This window comes from Rhinoraja longicauda, chromosome 15 (assembly GCF_053455715.1).
Source record: "Rhinoraja longicauda isolate Sanriku21f chromosome 15, sRhiLon1.1, whole genome shotgun sequence".
NCBI classification, from domain to species: domain Eukaryota; kingdom Metazoa; phylum Chordata; class Chondrichthyes; order Rajiformes; family Arhynchobatidae; genus Rhinoraja; species Rhinoraja longicauda.
In genome coordinates, this window is record NC_135967.1 from 1,860,628 (window position 1) to 1,878,656 (window position 18,029).

The 18,029-nt window shown below is 49.5% G+C and overlaps 1 protein-coding gene across 3 annotated transcripts in view; it reads left to right on the forward strand.

Annotated features, from left to right (window-relative positions):
- col4a5 (collagen, type IV, alpha 5 (Alport syndrome)) overlaps window positions 1-18,029 on the forward strand; it is a 272,955-nt gene that overhangs the window by 195,676 nt on the left and 59,250 nt on the right. For all 3 annotated transcript variants that reach the window (XM_078412094.1, XM_078412097.1, XM_078412096.1), the window contains exons 36-38: window positions 2,140-2,238; window positions 4,976-5,065; window positions 14,372-14,511. In XM_078412094.1, the coding sequence (XP_078268220.1) occupies window positions 2,140-2,238; window positions 4,976-5,065; window positions 14,372-14,511 (329 nt within the window). The remainder of the gene's footprint in view (window positions 1-2,139; window positions 2,239-4,975; window positions 5,066-14,371; window positions 14,512-18,029) is intronic.

The window sequence follows — 18,029 nt, forward strand, 5'->3', positions numbered from 1 at the left end:
ACTGGATGTACCAGATTTGTGTCCATTCGTGGAAACAATGGTGCATCAATTAGATATCCTACATTTAAGCATCCTTAGATGAATGACTGTGAAAGAGGTTGTAAATTGGAAAAATGCAGAAGAGATGTACCATGATGTTCCCTGAGGGCTTGAGTTATTGGGGAGTGGTTAGGTAGGTAGGCAGGACTTTCTTCCTTGAGTTATTGGGGAGTGGTTAGGTAGGCAGGACTTTCTTCCTTGAGTTATTGGGGAGTGGTTAGGTAGGCAGGACTTTCTTCCTTGAGTTATTGTGGAGTGGTTAGGTAGGTAGGACTTTCTTCCTTGAGTTATTGGGGAGTGGTTAGGTAGGTAGGCAGGACTTTCTTCCTTGAGTTATTGGGGAGTGGTTAGGTAGGTAGGCAGGACTTTCTTCCTTGAGTTATTGGGGAGTGGTTAGGTAGGCAGGACTTTCTTCCTTGGAGTGTCGGATGCTAAGGTTTATCATCTGAATTAAATCATTAGAGGCATGGATGAAGTGAATGCTCGCAGTCTTCTTCCCACGGTAGAGGATTCTAAAACCAGAGGGTATAAGGTAAAAGGGGAGAGGTTTTCGAGAGATCTCAGGGGCAACTTTGGCACTCAGATGGTCCATATCTGGATAAAGCTGCCAATGGAAGCTAGAGATGCATATACAAATACGACCCTTAAAAAACATTTGGACAGATATATATGGATAGGAAAGGTGGACCACATGCAAGCAAATAGCCCAACGTGCCAAGCTGGTCGGCATGGACAAGGTGGGCAGAGAGGCCTGTTTTCGTGCTGTAAAGCTCTATGACTAGGGTTGCCAACTTCCTCACTCCCAAAGAAGGGACAAAGGGTGATGTCACAGCCCCGCACCCCACGTGACCTCACCCAGCCAGCGGACACGTGCTCCCGCTCCACCAATGGCGGCCGCCCGGCCTGGATACATTGGGGTGCGGGGGCGGTGACGTCACCCTTTGTCCCTTCTTTGTGAGTGAGGAAGTTGTCAACCCTACTAATACGGGACCAGGGCGGTCCCGTACGGGACAAACCAATTTAGCCCAAAATATGGGATGTTCCGGCTAATACGGGACAGTTGGCAACCCTATCTATGACTATTGGAAATGGGACTCAATATCTTTGATAGTTAATGTTAACCAGTGGTTAGCAGCAAACACCAGGGAATTGACAGAAGAGAGATCAAGAAGCATGGAACAGCTTTAATTGTCAGTATGAAGGATTGCCGTTTTCCAGTTCGTCTAATCCGCAAAAATAATTAATTTTACTCTGAATATAAATGCAAGACAATACGCAGGCAGGATATAAAGGCACCAATTCCATCTGAGTTCCCATGATTACAAAAGCACTTATGATATTTGTGAATGGATTGTGCATGTTAAAGTGTGCACTTCTGAAGTATATACTTAATGGAGCACAGTAAAATTATCATACACATCTTGACATATCTTTATTCAAGTGTGTGATTGATTTTGATAAACGGTGAAATGTCCGAACAGATAAACACTTACAAGGAAAGAAGCCAAAACATTATGACCACTGACAGGTGAAGTGAATAACATTGATTATCTTGTTACAATGGCACCTGTCAAGGGGTGGGATATATTAGGCAGCAAGTGAACAGTCAGTTCTTGAAGTTGATGTGTTGGATGCAGGAGAAATGGGCAGGAGTAAAGACCTGAGCGACTTTGACAAGGGCCAAATTGTTATGGCCAGACGACTGGGTCAGAGCATCTCTGAAATGGCAAGGCTTGTGGGGTGCTCCCGGTCAGTAGTGGCGAGTACCGACCGACAGTGGGCCGAGGAGGGACAAACCACAAACCGGCGACAGACAGGGTGTTGGACGCCCAAGGCTCATCGATGCGCGAGGGCAACGAAGGCTATCCCGTCTGATCTGAACCGACAGAAGGTCGACTGTGGCACAAGTCACAGAAAATGTTAATGGTGGTCATGGGAGGAATGTGTCACAATACACAGTGCATCGCACCCTGCTGCGTATGGGGCAGCACACGGAGGACCAACAGCATATTAGGCAGGTAGTCACAATGTTTCGGCTCATCAGGTCATAATGTTTTGGCTGATGGGTGTACATGTGAAACATGGTTTATTTTTTCCCAGGGTCATCTGGACGTCCGGGTCCAAAGGGTTTTCCAGGTTTAGCTGGCAACCCAGGAGGACCAGGCCAAGATGGTTTGCCAGGTTTACCAGGAGGTTCAGGTAAGGTCATACAACTCTGTGCCATTGAGAAGTAGAGGTGGGATGGCTTAATACCAAATGCTGAGATTATTGTTATGGATTTGTGTTACGTGTTATTTGTCTCTATCTGATTGATTTTATTTTGTTCCCACAATATATGATGACATAGATATATTGCAAAGCTAAATCATAAGTTGTTTACAGTACCCCATTCCTGCCTTCTCCCCATACCCCCTGACTCCGCTATCCTTAAGAGCTCTATCTAGCTCTCTCTGGAAAGCATCCAGAGAATTGGCCTCCACCGCGTTCTGAGGCAGAGAATTACACAGATTTACAACTCTCTGACTGAAAATGTTTTCCTCATCTCCATTCTAAATGGCCTACCCCTTATTCTTACACTGTGGCCCCTGGTTCTAGACTCCCCCAACATTAGGAACATGTTTCCTGCCTCTAATGTGTCCAACCCCTTAATAATCTTAATAATCTTATATCCTTCTAAATTCCAGTGTATACAAGCCTAGTCGATCCAGTCTTCCAACATACGACAGTCCCGCCATTCCAGGAATTAACCTAGTAAACCTACGCTGCATGCCCTCAATAGCAAGGATATCTATCCTTCCTTAAATTTGGAGACCAAAACTGCACACAGTACTCCAGGTGCAGTCTCACTAGGGCCCTGTACAACTGCAGAAGGACCTCTTTGCTCCTATACTCAATTCCTCTTGTTATGAAGGCCAACTTTCCATTGGCTTTCTTCACTGCCTGCTGTACCTGCATGCTTCCTTTCAGTGACTGATGCACTAGGACACCCAGATCTCGTTGTACTTCCCCTTTTCCTAACTTGACACCATTTAGATAATAATCTGCCTTCCTATTCTTACCACCAAAGTGGATAACCTCACAATTATCCACATTAAACTGCATCTGCCATGCATCCGCCCACTCACACAACCTGTCCAAGTCACCCTGCGTCCTCATAGCATCTTCCTCACAGCTCACACTACCACCCAGCTTTGTATCATCTGCAAATTTGCTAATGCTACTTTTAATCCCTTCATCCAAGTCATTAATGTATATTGTAAATAGCTGCGGTCCCAGCACTGAGCCTTGCGGTACCCCACTAGTCACTGCCTGCCATTCTGAAAGGGACCCATTTATCCCCACTCTTTGCTTTCTGTCTGCCAACAAATTTTCTATTCATGTCAGTACCCTACCCCCAATACCATGTGCTCTAATTTTGTCCACTAATCTCCTATGTGGGACCTTGTCAAAGGCATTCTGAAAGTCAAGGTACACTACATCCACTGGCTCTCCCCTGTCCATTTTCTTAGTTACATCCTCAAAAAATTCCAGAAGATTAGTCAAGCATGATTTCCCCTTCGTAAATTCATGCTGACTCGGAATGATCCTGTTACTGCTATCCAAATGCTCCACAATTTCGTCTTTTATAATTGACTCCAGCATCTTCCCCACCACCGATGTCAGACTAACTGGTCTATAATTTCCTGTTTTCTCTCTCCCTCCTTTCTTAAAAAGTGGGACCTACATTAGCTACCCTCCAATCCACAGGAACTGATCCTGAATCTATAGAACATTGGAAAATGATCACCAGTGCGTCCACGATTGCTCGAGCCACCTCGTTAAGTACCCTGGGATGCAGACCATCAGGCCCTGGGGATTTATCACCCATCAGTCTACCCAACACCATTTCCTTCAGTTCCTCCGTTACCCTAGGATCTCTGGCCATGAATCTGAATTTCATGTGGGGCCCGATGGCCCTCTTAATTACGGCGCAAATAGAAACAGACACAAAGAACACCTTGCCCCGGCCGGGTGGTGTTAGAGAGGGACTTTGTGCTGTCCACGGGCACCCTGGGGGATTTCCAGGACCACTGGACACTGCGGGAGGGTGGAGTCCATCCTGGACAAGGAGTGTAAGTTAGTTGTATAATAGTTTGTCTTGTATTATGGTGATGGGTTCTGTTTTGATTTTATTGTATTGTATATATTATTTTAATATTTGAATAAATATTTTTGATTAATAAAACAAAAACAAAGAACATCTCGCAGAGCCCGGGTGACTTTCTCAAACAAGTCTGTTTAACAGTGCACACTGAGAATACGATACAATATGATATGATACGATACGATAGAACTTCATTTATCCCAGGAGGGAAATTGATCTGCCAACAGTCATGAAAACACAAAATACATGAAACAAGAAATTAAAGTGACCTAAAGTGTTTCAAAGATCCGCTGTGCCCACCATGTTTTAATATTCTCGTCACACAGTGGTTACATGTGGATTTTACATATTTGAAACAATTTGTCGTTGATCAGTGTTTAACCTCCTGTTTCCTGTTATGAAAAACCAATTCTTCCATTTCCCTAACAAATTAGCGTGACCTTTATTTACATTACATGTGGATTTTACTCCTTTGAAACAATTCACCATTGATCAGTGTTTAACCTCCTGTTTCCTGTTATTAGAAAACAATTCCATTTACCTAACAAATGAGTGCAATGAAGGACACTTTTATTTCCCCTTTACACTTGGAATTTACAGCTGATAAATCTATTTATCGCCTCTCCTAACACCCCTAGGTTCCCTTCACTATGTTGCCATCTTTTCCCATTCTGCTTTCCCAGTGTATAAGCTCTGGCGTTAAACATATTACAAACTATTCATCTTGCTAGTAGGTTTCAGAATTTCCTACATCACTTATTAATGATAAGATATTTTAAAATATTTGTACAGGCATCAAAGGAGACCCTGGGCACTCAGGACAACCGGGATCTCCAGGCAGACCAGGACCAAAAGGATCAATGGGAGAAATGGGTTTTCCAGGTAAGTTTGGAAGGAATTATGTTTTTAATTTAACACAACACCTTTCCTAATCAACTTATGGAGCACCAGTTTCTGATTTATGGTGTTTTATATAAAGGCCCTTCTGCCTAACAGTAGCTGGAAGTTGTTCTAGAAAAATTGTGAGATATTTGACCTTGGTTTGGACACGGAACATAATAGCATCTGTATATTGTTGAATTCGTTTCTACCCCACTGTCTTTCAAGACCTGAATATACAGCAGGATGCAAATCAGATACAGAGAGGGTGAAGAAATAGCAGATGGAGTTGAGTCTGAGCACATGTGAGGTACTGCACTTTGGGAGGTCGAATGGAAAGATCCTTCACAGCATTAATGGGGTCCAAGTCCATAGCCCCCTGTAAGTGGTGACCACAAATGGATAGAGAGATAAAGAAGGCATATGGTATGCTTAGACACAAAATGCTGGAGTAACTCAGCGAGTCAGGCAGCATCTCTGGAGAGAAGTAATGGGTGACGTTGTGGGTCGAGACCCTTTTTCAGACTGAAGAAGGGTCTCGACCCGAAACGTCATCTATTCCTTCTTTCCAGAGATGCTGCCTGTCCCGCTGAGTTACTCCAGCATTTTGTGCCTACCTTCGATTTAAACCAGCATCTGCAGTTTTTTTCCTACATATGGTGTGCTTGCCTTCCTGGGCTGGGCATTGAGTTTAAAAGTCATGAAGTCATGATGCAGCTTTATCGGACTTTAGTTAGGCTGCATTTGAAGTATTGAGTATGGTTCTGGTTGTCCCATTACAGAAAGGATGTGAAGGCTCTGAAGCTTTAAAGAGGTTTATCAGAATGCTGTCTGGATGAAGGAATATCAGCTATAAGGGGAAGTCTGGATTGCTTTCTCTGGAGTTTCAGAGGCTGAGGGGAGACCCAATAGAAGTATATAAAATGATGAGAGGCATAGATGTGGTAGACAGCCAGAACCTTTTTCCCAGGATGGAAATGTCAAAGACTAGAGGGCGTAGCTTGAAGTGAAAGACACAAGGTTTAAAGAGATAAGCAAGGCAAGTGTTGTACACACAGGGAGATGGGTGCCACTGCCTGCAGCACCCTACGGGGGCTGGGGGTGGAAGCAGGCGGGACAGAGACATTTCAGAGGCTTAGAGATGGGTGCGTGGATGTCCAAGGAATGGAGGGGCATGAATCATGTGCAGGCAGATGAGGTTAGTTTAGCTTGGCATCATGTTTGGCACAGACCAGGGGCCACAGTTTAAGAATAAGGGGTCGGCCATTCAGAACGGAGATGAGGAAAAACGTTTTCACTCAGAGAGTTGTCAATCTGTGGAATTCTCTGCCTCAGAAGGCAGTGGAGGCCAATTCTCTGGATGCATTCAAGAGAGAGCTAGATAGAGCTCTTAATGATAGCGGAGTCAGGAGGTATGGGGAGAAGGCAGGAACGGGGTACTGATTGTGAATGATCAGCCATGATCACATTGAATGGCGGTGCTGGCTCGAATGGCCGAAGGGCCTCCTCCTGCACCTATTGTCTATTGTCTATTGTCAGACATTGTGGGCCTGTTCCTGTGCTGTTCTTTTCTATGTTCTATCACAGATGGTGAACGTCTGTGAACACACCAACTTGCTGTAACTTGGTTTGTTTAGGCCAGTTTTCTCGATTGGAGACATTTTGTTTCCAGTTCTACAGAATGATCGTTTGCCATACTGGAAAGCCACAGGGAGGAGTACGTCTCCACTGTCTGTACTCCCAGCCATTTAATAGGAAGCAGGAACAGACTCCAAAACAGCAGAGCTTGCAAACAGCTGGCAGCACACCCATGCCAGCTTAATTTACCATCCAACAGTCAGAACAATATCAACGAGAGGCAATTTGGTTCCCTGTTATTATCTCTTTTCCATGTCTATTGCAGTGCAGGCCCATATGGATACATTAGAAATTCTGGTACAGTAGAATATAAATCCTTCTTTTAGGTAGTCGCCACTTTTTTCCCCGTCCCCACTCTTGGGAAAGAAGTGTTTCCCAAGGCAAATCAATGGGGAACTTTGTGGAAGGGGAAGAAAATGCTAATCATGTGAAGATATTCCCCTGATGGGCAGCACCCACATTGGCCGCTCTTCACCTGATAGGTGTCGGAATATATTACAAGGAAACAATGCCTCGGGATGAGGGTGGCTGTTGAGTGGGAGTAAGGAAAGCCTCCAAGGAAATGGATCAAACAGATCCTTGTTTTCATGTGCCGCGATGTGCGCTTTCATTGAAAAATCGATTATTAAGGAAAATCAGGAATTGAATAGGACTTTCCTTCTGGGCTCTGTGTGTGCCTGACTCTAACTCTGAACTGCATAGGCCGCTGCATCTGTGGCCGAATGGACAATTGTCACGTTTACGGCATTACTTTCCCGCTGGTAGACACATAATGCTGGAGTAACTCAGCGGGACGGGCAGCATCTCTGGAGAGAAGGAATGGGTGAAGTTTCGGGTCGAGACCCTTCTTCAGACCAAAGATACTAGATGAACAAGATGGACCACTCCATTGAAATCGCCTATACTTAAGAGTAGTACTCAAATGATGGTAACGTCCGCCATTTTAGTAAGCAAAACCCACCGTTCACTGTGCCTCTCGCAGTGTTAATCAGTGTTGTGGGGGAACAGTATGTGTGATGAAACCATTAAAATGCAGAATATATCTCATCTGTCAATTCACAGATTTTTGTCATTTTTCTTTTTAAATGTTTCTGCAAGTTTCTGCCTACTAAAATGGCGCCATGACATACTACGGTTTTTAGGGTCGAGTGGTCTATCTTGCTCGGCTCTATTATGTTTTCTTCAGACAGATGTCAGGGGGGGGGGGGGGGGGGAACAAAGATAGAATGTAGTCGGAGACAGGATGACTGGTGGGAGAACTGGGAAGGGGGAGTGGATGGAGAGAGAGGGAAAGCAGGGACTATATGAAGTTAGAGAAGTCAATGTTCATACCACTGGGGTGTAAACTACCCAAGCAAAATATGAGGTGCTGTTCCTCCAATTTGCGCTGGGCCTCACTCTGACAATGGAGGAGGCCCTGGACAGAGAGGACAGATTGGGAATGGGAGGGGGAGTTGAAGTGCTCAGCCACCGAGAGATTCCTTCTCTACCAAGGTGCTGCCTGACCCGCTGAGGTACTCCAGCTTTTCGTGTCTACCTGCGATTCAAACCAGTATCTGCAGTTTTTTTCCATTACTTTCCTGCACTTACCCAGACAAGTAAGCTGAAAAGCCTGCATGTCTCGTCACCAATTGATCTGCTTACCCTGCAACCTTCAGTAACTAATGGGCATACACTCCAAGATCCCTCTGTTCCTGTATACCTCAACATGCTGGACTTTATTGTGCATTTCCCCTCTCTGTTTGTTTTACTCAAATACAGTACCTCCCAATTCCCTGCATTTTATCTCCTACCTACCAAGAATAAGTTTTATTTTCTTGCCACCAACAACAATGGCATTATTAACAATTTTTAAATTATGTGTCCCGTATTGCAATTCAATTCATTAATGTACTGCATGGGTGTAATCACTGATCCATGTCAGATCCCACTGTACATAGACATCCACTAACCAAAATACCCCTTTCTGTTTGGTTCTGTGACTGACCCAATTTTGCATCCAATACCTGTGCGTGGATTATCCATTTCATCGTAGTGATATTGAACATTGCAAATGGGAATATCACGTGTAAAAGTTTGCTAAACAACTACTTTGCCAAACACTTGAACTCCCCCTCCCATTCCCATGCTGACCTTTCTGTCCAGGGCCTCCTCCACCGTCAGAGTGAGGTTCAATGCAAATTTCGCTTGGGCAGCTTACAACCCAGAGGTAAGAATATTGACTTCTCTAACTTCAAGTAACCCCTGCTTTCCCTCTCTCTCCATCCCTCCCCCATCCTATTTCGACCTGACTGTCCCCTTGATTACATTTTTATCTTTACACGTTTCATTATCACCTCCCCATAACTAACAATGATCTTGTGGCGGCTCCCAAGGGTCGGGCCATACTACTACCGACCCCTCGGCACGGGAATGGACCAGTCCCGGGAGGCGGTCCTGGACTCAGAGATATAAGGACAAGGTTTGGGCGCCAAGCCATTCCGGCAGACTAGACCCGTCTGAGACCCACGAACCAATAAATATACCTTCCCAAAATACCTGGCTCCTTGCCTTTATCAACACGCTACATTGGTGACCTCGACGGTCCATTCATTAGGATGGGCACAAAAGCAGAAGCCGACCGCCCGTCCGGCTCGCAGGCCGACCAGGCCCCAGCTGTCGACGCGGTAGCAATCAAGCTCCCGACCTTCTGGACCACCCGGGCTCGCATTTGGTTTTACCAAGCGGAGGCCCAGTTCCAGCTGCAGGGCATCACAGTGGATAACACCCGGTTTTTCCACCTGGTGGGAGCCCTTGACCAGGACGCGGCCGAAGAGGTAACGGAGTTCCTCCAGGACCCACCGGCCGACGGTAAATATGAAGCCCTTAAGGAGCTGCTGCTCCAAACCTACGGGCTAACCCGAATGGAGCGGGCCGAAAGGCTCCTCCACATGCCAGGCCTCGGTGACCGGCGCCCATCTAGCCTCCTGAAGGAGATGGTCGCGTTACTCGACGGGCACAGACCGTGCCTGATGTTTGAATATACGTACCTGCACCTGCTGCCGGCCGACATTCGCCTGCAGCTCACCGACGCCTCCTTTGCAGACACCCGGGCCCTCGGCAGGCGCGCGGACGCGCTGTGGGCGGCGCGCCGTGATGACGTCAGTGCGCTTAACGTCACTCGAGAAGCGCCCGATTTTCTCCGGTCGGGCGGGGGAGCTGTGGAAGGAGTGACAGCTACGTCCCGGAGGCCTGCGAGATCGCCCCCGGTGGCCATTGCGGGTCGTGCACCGGCAGTCCCACACCAGCAGGCTCCAGCCAGCACCAGCAAGAGGTACTGGTGTTATTACCACCAGCGCTGGGGTGCGGCAGCCCGACAATGCCGCCAGCCGTGCACATTTCCGGAAAACGCCCGGGCCGGCTACCAATAGTCCCTGCGGTGGCCGGCCAGATTCACCGCCTCTTCGCCTGGGATCGGCGGTCCGGGAGCCGCTTCCTCGTGGATACCGGGGCGGAGCTGAGCGTCCTGCCCCCTTCGCCGCTGGACATTCGTTCTGGGAAGCGGGGGCCCATCCTCACCGCGGCAAATGGGAGCATTATCCAGACCTATGGCGTCCGCACGGTCCACATCGTTTTCGGCGCCAGTCATTTTACGTGGCTGTTTACGATCGCCGACGTCTCCCAGCCGTTGCTCGGGGCCGACTTTCTGCGGGCTCATTCTCTCCTCGTGGACGTCAGGCAGCAGCGCTTGGTCCACTCCGCCACGATGGAGCCCATCGCGTTGCGGCTGAATGACCCGATTATACGCCCGCTGTCGTCCGTGGACTCCCATTTCGCTCGGGTGCTGGCGGACTTTCCGGATATTATGGCCCCGCAATTCCGGTCATCGACCCCCAAGCATGGGGTGTACCATTACATCACAACTACCGGCCCACCCCTCCACGCACGAGCACGCCGACTCCCGCCTGAGAAACTACGCCTGGCACGACAGGAGTTTCGTACGATGGAGTCCTTGGGGATCGTCCGCCCTTCCAACAGCCCATGGGCATCTCCACTCCACATGGTCCCCAAGGCAAACGGGGGCTGGAGGCCTTGCGGGGATTATCGGCGGCTGAACGTCGCTACCGCCGAGGACCGATACCCCGTGCCCCACATCCAGGACTTCAACGCCCATTTGGCTGGGGCCACGATATTTTCAAAGGTGGATCTGGTGCGAGGTTACAACCAGATCCCGGTCCACCCGGAGGATGTACCCAAGACGGCAATCATCACGCCGTTCGGACTCTACGAGTTCGTGCGGATGCCGTTCGGCCTCAAGAACGCCGCGCAGTCATTCCAACGATTAATGAACGGCGTTTGTCGCGGGTTGGATTTCCTGTTCGTCTACCTCGACGACACCTTGGTAGCCAGCCGCTCGCGGCAGGAGCACTGTGCTCACCTCCGGCAGCTTTTCCAGCGGCTCAGCGAACACGGGTTGGCCATAAACCTCGCCAAGTGCCGTTTTGGCGTGGCCACAATCGACTTTCTCGGCCACCGTGTGTCCTCGCAAGGAGCGGTTCCCCTGCCGGACAAAGTAGACGCCATCCGCCGGTTTCCCCGGCCGTCCTCGGTGCGTGGCCTGCAGGAGTTCGTCGGCATGGTGGCATTTTATCACCGGTTCCTGCCATCCGCGGCCCACATCATGCGGCCGCTATACGAGCTGCTGGCGGGCAAGCGTAAGACCGTCGTGTGGACCGACGAGGCCGTAACAGCCTTTGACGGCGCGAAGGAGGCCCTGGCTCGGGCTGTGCTGCTTGTTCACCCACGGGAGGATGCCCCGACAGCCCTTACGGTGGACGCCTCAGAGTTGGCGGTTGGTGGCGTACTGGAACAACTCACGGACGGGGGTTGGCGCCCCCTGGCCTTCTTCAGCCGGCACCTCGACAACGCCCAGAAGAAGTACAGCGCTTTCGACCGCGAGCTCCTCGCCCTGTACCTGGCCGTTCGTCACTTCCGCTATTTTCTGGAGGGCCGCCCGTTCACCGCTTACACGGACCACAAGCCGCTCACTTTCGCCCTGGCAAAGGTCTCCGACCCATGGTCCGCCCGACAGCAGCGCCAGTTGGCCTACATATCAGAATTTACCACCTCCATCCGCTTTATCGAGGGGAAGGAAAACCGAGTGGCCGACGCATTGTCTCGCCCCGCCATCAATGCCATGTTAGAAGTGGCACCCGGCATTGATTATTCTGCCCTGGCAGAGGCCCAACTAACGGACGGGGAGATGCCCGCCTACCGGACTGCCATCTCTGGCCTCCGCCTTGAGGATGTTCCCCTCGGCCCCGGAGCAACGACGATACTTTGCGATGTGTCGGCAGGTCAGCCGCGCCCCATCGTCCCGGCCGCGTGGCGCAGGAGGGTGTTCGACGTGGTCCACGGGCTGGCTCACCCATCCATCCGGGCAACGATCTCATTGGTGGCTGCGCGGTTCATGTGGCATGGTCTGCGCAAGCAGGTTGGCCAATGGGCCCGCACCTGCATTCCGTGCCAGACGTCGAAAATTCAACGCCACGTCCGGGCGCCACTCCAAGGGATCGGTCTACCCTGCCGCCGTTTCGACCACCTGCACGTGGACATTGTGGGCCCGCTCCCGCCGTCCCGGGGCATCACCCACCTCTTCACGGTGGTGGACCGCTTCACGCGGTGGCCGGAGGCCATACCATTGGCTGATACGTCCACAGCCACATGCGCTCGTGCGTTGGCCGCGCACTGGATTGCTCGCTTTGGTGTGCCGGTGGTCATCTCATCGGACCGGGGGCCACAGTTCACCTCCGAGCTGTGGTCGGCCATGGCCCACCTGTTGGGCGTGCGGCTGCACCACACCACGGCCTATCACCCGCAGGCAAACGGCTTGGTGGAGAGGTTCCACCGGCAGCTGAAGGCAGCGCTGAAGGCGCGACTCGCCGGCCCCGACTGGATGGACGAGCTACCATGGGTTTTGCTGGGCATCCGGACTGCCCCCAAGGAAGACCTGGCTTCATCCTCAGCGGAGCTCGTCTACGGGTCTCCGCTCACGGTGCCCGGGGAGTTCGTGCCCTCGTTGCCGGGGCAAGAGGAACCGCCCTCATCCACCCTACATCGCCTCCGAGAGCGAGTTGGCAAGCTCGCACCCGTGCCGACGTCCCGCCATGGGACATTCCGCCCTTACGTGCCATCGGCCCTCCAGGACTGTGCCTTTGTGTTCCTGCGCCGTGACGCCCACCAGGCGCCACTCCAGAGGCCGTATGAAGGCCCGTACCGGGTGCTGGAGCACGGGCAGACAACCTTTGTTTTGGACATGGGGGGCCGGCCGGAGGCCGTGTCAATTGACCGCCTGAAGCCGGCCCACTTAGACATCGACCAACCGGTGCGGGTGGCCCAGCCTCGGCCACGAGGTCGCCCCCCTTTGCGGGTCCCACCGCCTGTCTCTCCAACTGTGCCTCCGCCGGCCCCTCTGTCGACCGATTACCGTACGCGGTCCGGTCGGGTTGTGCGACCACCAGTGCGTTTCGTGCCTCCGGATCTGGGGGGGGGTACTGTGGCGGCTCCCAAGGGTCGGGCCATACTACTACCGACCCCTCGGCACGGGAATGGACCAGTCCCGGGAGGCGGTCCTGGACTCAGAGATATAAGGACAAGGTTTGGGCGCCAAGCCATTCCGGCAGACTAGACCCGTCTGAGACCCACGAACCAATAAATATACCTTCCCAAAATACCTGGCTCCTTGCCTTTATCAACACGCTACAATCTATTAGTTTAATTTGGTTTAGAGATACAGCGCAGAAACAGGTCCCCCAGCCCACCGAGTCCGTGCCGACCAGCGATCCCCGCACATTAACACTATCCTACACCCACTAGTGCAGTACCCCACTATCCTTGAACCGCATCCCCTTTGATGTCTCATTTTCACACCTTACCCTTCCATATCTCTGTGTCCCCCTCTCTCCTGACTCTCAGTCTGAAGAAGGGTGTCGATCCGAAACATCACCCGTTCCTTTTATTCAGAGATACTGCCTGTCCCGCTGAGTTACTCCGGCATTATTTTTGTCTATCTCAAAGTTCTCACCCTCTCAATAATACTGAACATAGTGACATTGTCGGTACATTGTACTCAACACCCAAATTTTGAAGCAAACAAGGGGAACAGGCATCTTTATGTGAATATCCCTCATTAAAACAAAAAACAATTGTAAGTATTGTAACATAAAAGAAACTGTCTTAAATAAAACACAATTAGTGTGGCACGGTGGCGCAGCGGTAGAGTTGCTGCCTTACAGCGAATGCAGCGCCGGAGACCCGGGTTCCATCCCGACTACGGGTGCTGTCTGTACAGAGTTGTACGTTCTCCCCGTGACCTGCGTGGGTTTTCTCCAAGGTCTTCGGTTACCTTCCACACTCCAAAGACGTACAGGTGTGTAGGTTAATTGGCTTGGTAAAATTTAAAAATTGTCCCTTGTGGGTGTAGGATAGTGTTAATGTGTGGGGATCGCTGGTCGGCGCGGACCCAGTGGGCCAAAAGGGCCTGTTTCCGCGCTGTATCTCTGAACTCTAAACAATATTGGGATTATGAGCTTCTTTGTGCCACAGGAGTGATGATCAGTAATGTGTACATGTGTTTCTATAATGATTCTTGTTTGGTGCTGGGTGATGATACAATGTTTCTCTTTAACGCAGGTCCAGCGGGCAGCAAAGGTTCTCCAGCAAGTCCTGGGCGCCCTGGTCAGCCCGGCTCCCCCGGGCAGCCTGGATACAGGGGTGAGAAGGGCGACACGGGTAGACCATTCGATCAACCGCCTGGCCATCCCGGGCTAAAGGTTTGTCTTTCTCCTCCTCTGAAATGAGTGCTGTCTGTACGGAGTTTGTACGTTCTCCCCGTGACCTGCGTGAGTTTTCTCTGAGATCTTCGGTTTCTTCCCACACTCCAAAGACGTACAGGTTTGTAGGTTAATTGGCTTGGTAAATGTAAAAGAAAATTGTCCCTAGTGGGTGTGGGATAGTGTTAATGTGCGGGGATCACTGGTCGGCATTATTGAAGGGCCTGTCTAAATGTCTCAACCATAGTGATTTTATCTGACCAAATTAGCAAGTTTCAGTTAACAGACCTCTCTCTAAAGACTTCCCTCTCAGATTCCCCTTGAATCTGCCCCCTCTCAACTTAAACCAATGTCCTCTTATTTTTGATACCCCAACCATGGGGAAAAAATTCCGATTACCTCCCCTAACTATTCCTCATAACTTGTTAATCTCAACATATCACCCTTCCACCTCCTACACTTCAAGGAAAACAAACCCAGCCTATCCAATCTTTCCCCATAACTAAAGCCCTCCATTCCATGCAATATCCTGATGGATTTCCTCTGGCTCTATCTCCAAAGCAGCAACATTGTTCCTATAGTGTGTGGCAACTAGGACCACACAATAAATGAGGTGTAAACCAGTGTTTTGCGAAATTGCAAAACAAAATCCCAACTTTCACTTTCTGACCTATGAAGGCAGCATGTCATGTGCCTTCTGCAGCCCCCTCACCATCTAGATGACCAGTCCATCTAAACAATCCAGTTTAGTTTATTGTAACGTGTACTGGGGTACTGTGAAAAGCCTTTACATAAACCCTACCTATGAGGATTTTCTCCAATCATTTCCCTTTAGCCTGTGGCTACCTGGATTATCCCTGCTGCTCTTCTTGAATGCAGAGACAGCATGAGCTTTCATCTGGAGCCCTGCCACTTCACCTGGGGCCAATGAAGATGGAAGAATCTCTCTATCCAAGTTTCCAGATATCTCCTCCCTTGATTCCCACAGCAACCGGGATTAGATCCCATGGGATTTATCAACCCTTATGAGTCACGTAACATCTAGCATTTCCTTTTCCTTCATACTGTCTCGCTCACTTCAGGTGCCAGGTTGTGAGTGCCCAGGGCAGAAGTTATCCATGGAATGACATCTCTAAAGAGCTTAAGTTCAGATAGTTCCGCTGTCCCTCTCTTTCCCCTCCCCCTTCCCAGTTCTCCCACCAGTCTTCCTGTCTCCTATAGACAATAGACAATAGGTGCAGGAGTAGGCCATTCGGCCCTTCGAGCCAGCACCGCCATTCAATGTGATCACGGCTGACCATTCTCAATCAGTACCCCATTCCTGCTTTCTCCCCATACCCCCTGACTCCACTATCCTTAAGAGCTCTATCTAGCTCTCTCTTGAATGCATTCAGAGAATTGGCCTCCACTGCCCTTTGAGGCAGAGAATTCCACAGATTCACAACTCTCTGACTGAAAAAGTTTTTCCTCATCTCTGTTCTAAATGGCCTACCCCTTATTCTTAAACTGTGGCCCCTGGTTCTGGACTCCCCCAACATTGGGAACATGTTTCCTGCCTCTAACGTGTCCAACCCCTTAATAATCTTATACGTTTCGATAAGATCCCCTCTCATCCTTCTAAATTCCAGTGTATACAAGCCTAGTCGTTCCAGTCTTTCAACATATGACAGTCCCGCCATTCCGGGAATTAACCTAGTAAACCTACTCTGCACGCCCTCAATAGCAAGAATATCCTTCCTCAAATTTGGAGACCAAAACTGCACACAGTACTCCAGGTGCGGCCTCACTAGGGCCCTGTACAACTGCAGAAGGACCTCTTTGCTCCTATACTCAACTCCTCTTGTTATGAAGGCCAACATTCAATTGGCTTTCTTCACTGCCTGCTGCACCTGCATGCTTCCTTTCAGTGACTGATGCACTAGGACACCCAGATCACGTTGTACGTCCCCTTTTCCTAACTTGACACCATTCAGATAATAATCTGCCTTCCTATTCTTACCACCAAAGTGGATAACCTCTCAATTATCCACATTAAACTGCATCTGCCATGCATCCGCCCACTCACACAACCTGTCCAAGTCACCCTGCAACCTCACAGCATCTTCCTCACAGTTCACACTGCCACCCAGCTTTGTATCATCTGCAAATTTGCTAATGGCATTTTTAATCCCTTCATCCAAGTCATTGATGTATATTGTAAATAGCTGTGGTCCCAACACCGAGCCTTACGGTACCCCACTAGTCACTGCCTGCCATTCTGAAAGGGACCCATTTATCCCCACTCTTTGCTTTCTGTCTGTCAACCAACTTTCTATCCATGTCAGTACCCTACCTCCAATACCATGTGCTCTAATTTTGCCCACCAATCTCCTATGTGGGACCTTGTCGAAGGGTCTCTGAAAGTCGAGGTACACCACATCCACCGGCTCTCCCCTGTCAATTTTCCTAGTTACATCCTCAAACAAATTCCAGTAGATTAGTCAGCACGATTTCCCCTTCGTAAATCCATGCTGACTCGGAACGATCCTGTACTGCTATCCAAATGCTCCGCAATTTCGTCTTTTATAATTGACTCCAGCATCTTCCCCACCACTGATGTCAGATTAACTGGTCTATAATTTCCCGTTTTCTCTCTCCCTCCTTTCTTGAAAAGTGGGATAACATTAGCTACCCTCCAATCCACAGAAACTGACTCGGAATCTTTAGAACATTGGAAAATAATCACTAATGCGTCCACAATTTCTAGAGCCACCTCCTTAAGCACCCTGGGATGCAGACCATCAGGCCCTGGGGATTTATCAGCCTTGAGTCCCATCAGTCTACCCAAAACATTTTCCTGCCTAATTTCCTCCAGTTCCTCTGTCACGCTAGGATCCTATCTTTGTCCTGCCCCCTCCCCGACATCAGTCTGAAGAAGGGTCTCGACCTGAAACGTCACCCATTCCTTCTCTCCAGAGATGCCGCCTGACCCGCTGAGTTACTCCAGCATTTTGTGTCTACCTTCTCTAAATAGCAGATTGATTTGCATTTATGCATGTCTTACACTTCCGAAATTTATTTCCTTGGGCTTCAGTGGAACGAAATTTGGGAAGCAGGCGTTGTTCTACCATGCATTTAGCAATACCATGCAAAAGTTTAGTTTCTGAAAACCTTTAATAATGTATACCCATTGAGATTAGTGATGAATCTGTGAAGCTTGTGATGACCTGTTGAATTTCATGCATTAATTACTATTACAAGGCTCAGTCCTTGGCCCCCTCCTCTTCATCCTCTACCTGTTCCCCCTTGGTCAATTAATCCGCCGTCATGGTCTCAACTTCCACTGCTTCGCCGATGATATCCAGCTCCTCATCTCCACCAAGTCAATCTCCCCCACCACACACTCTACACTGACAAACTGCATCACTGAAATAAAATCTTGGCTTCAATCAAATTTCCTCAAACTCAATTGCAACAAATTTGAAATCATCATCATTGGTCCAAAAACGCTCACCAAATCCACCCAAAACTTCATCCTC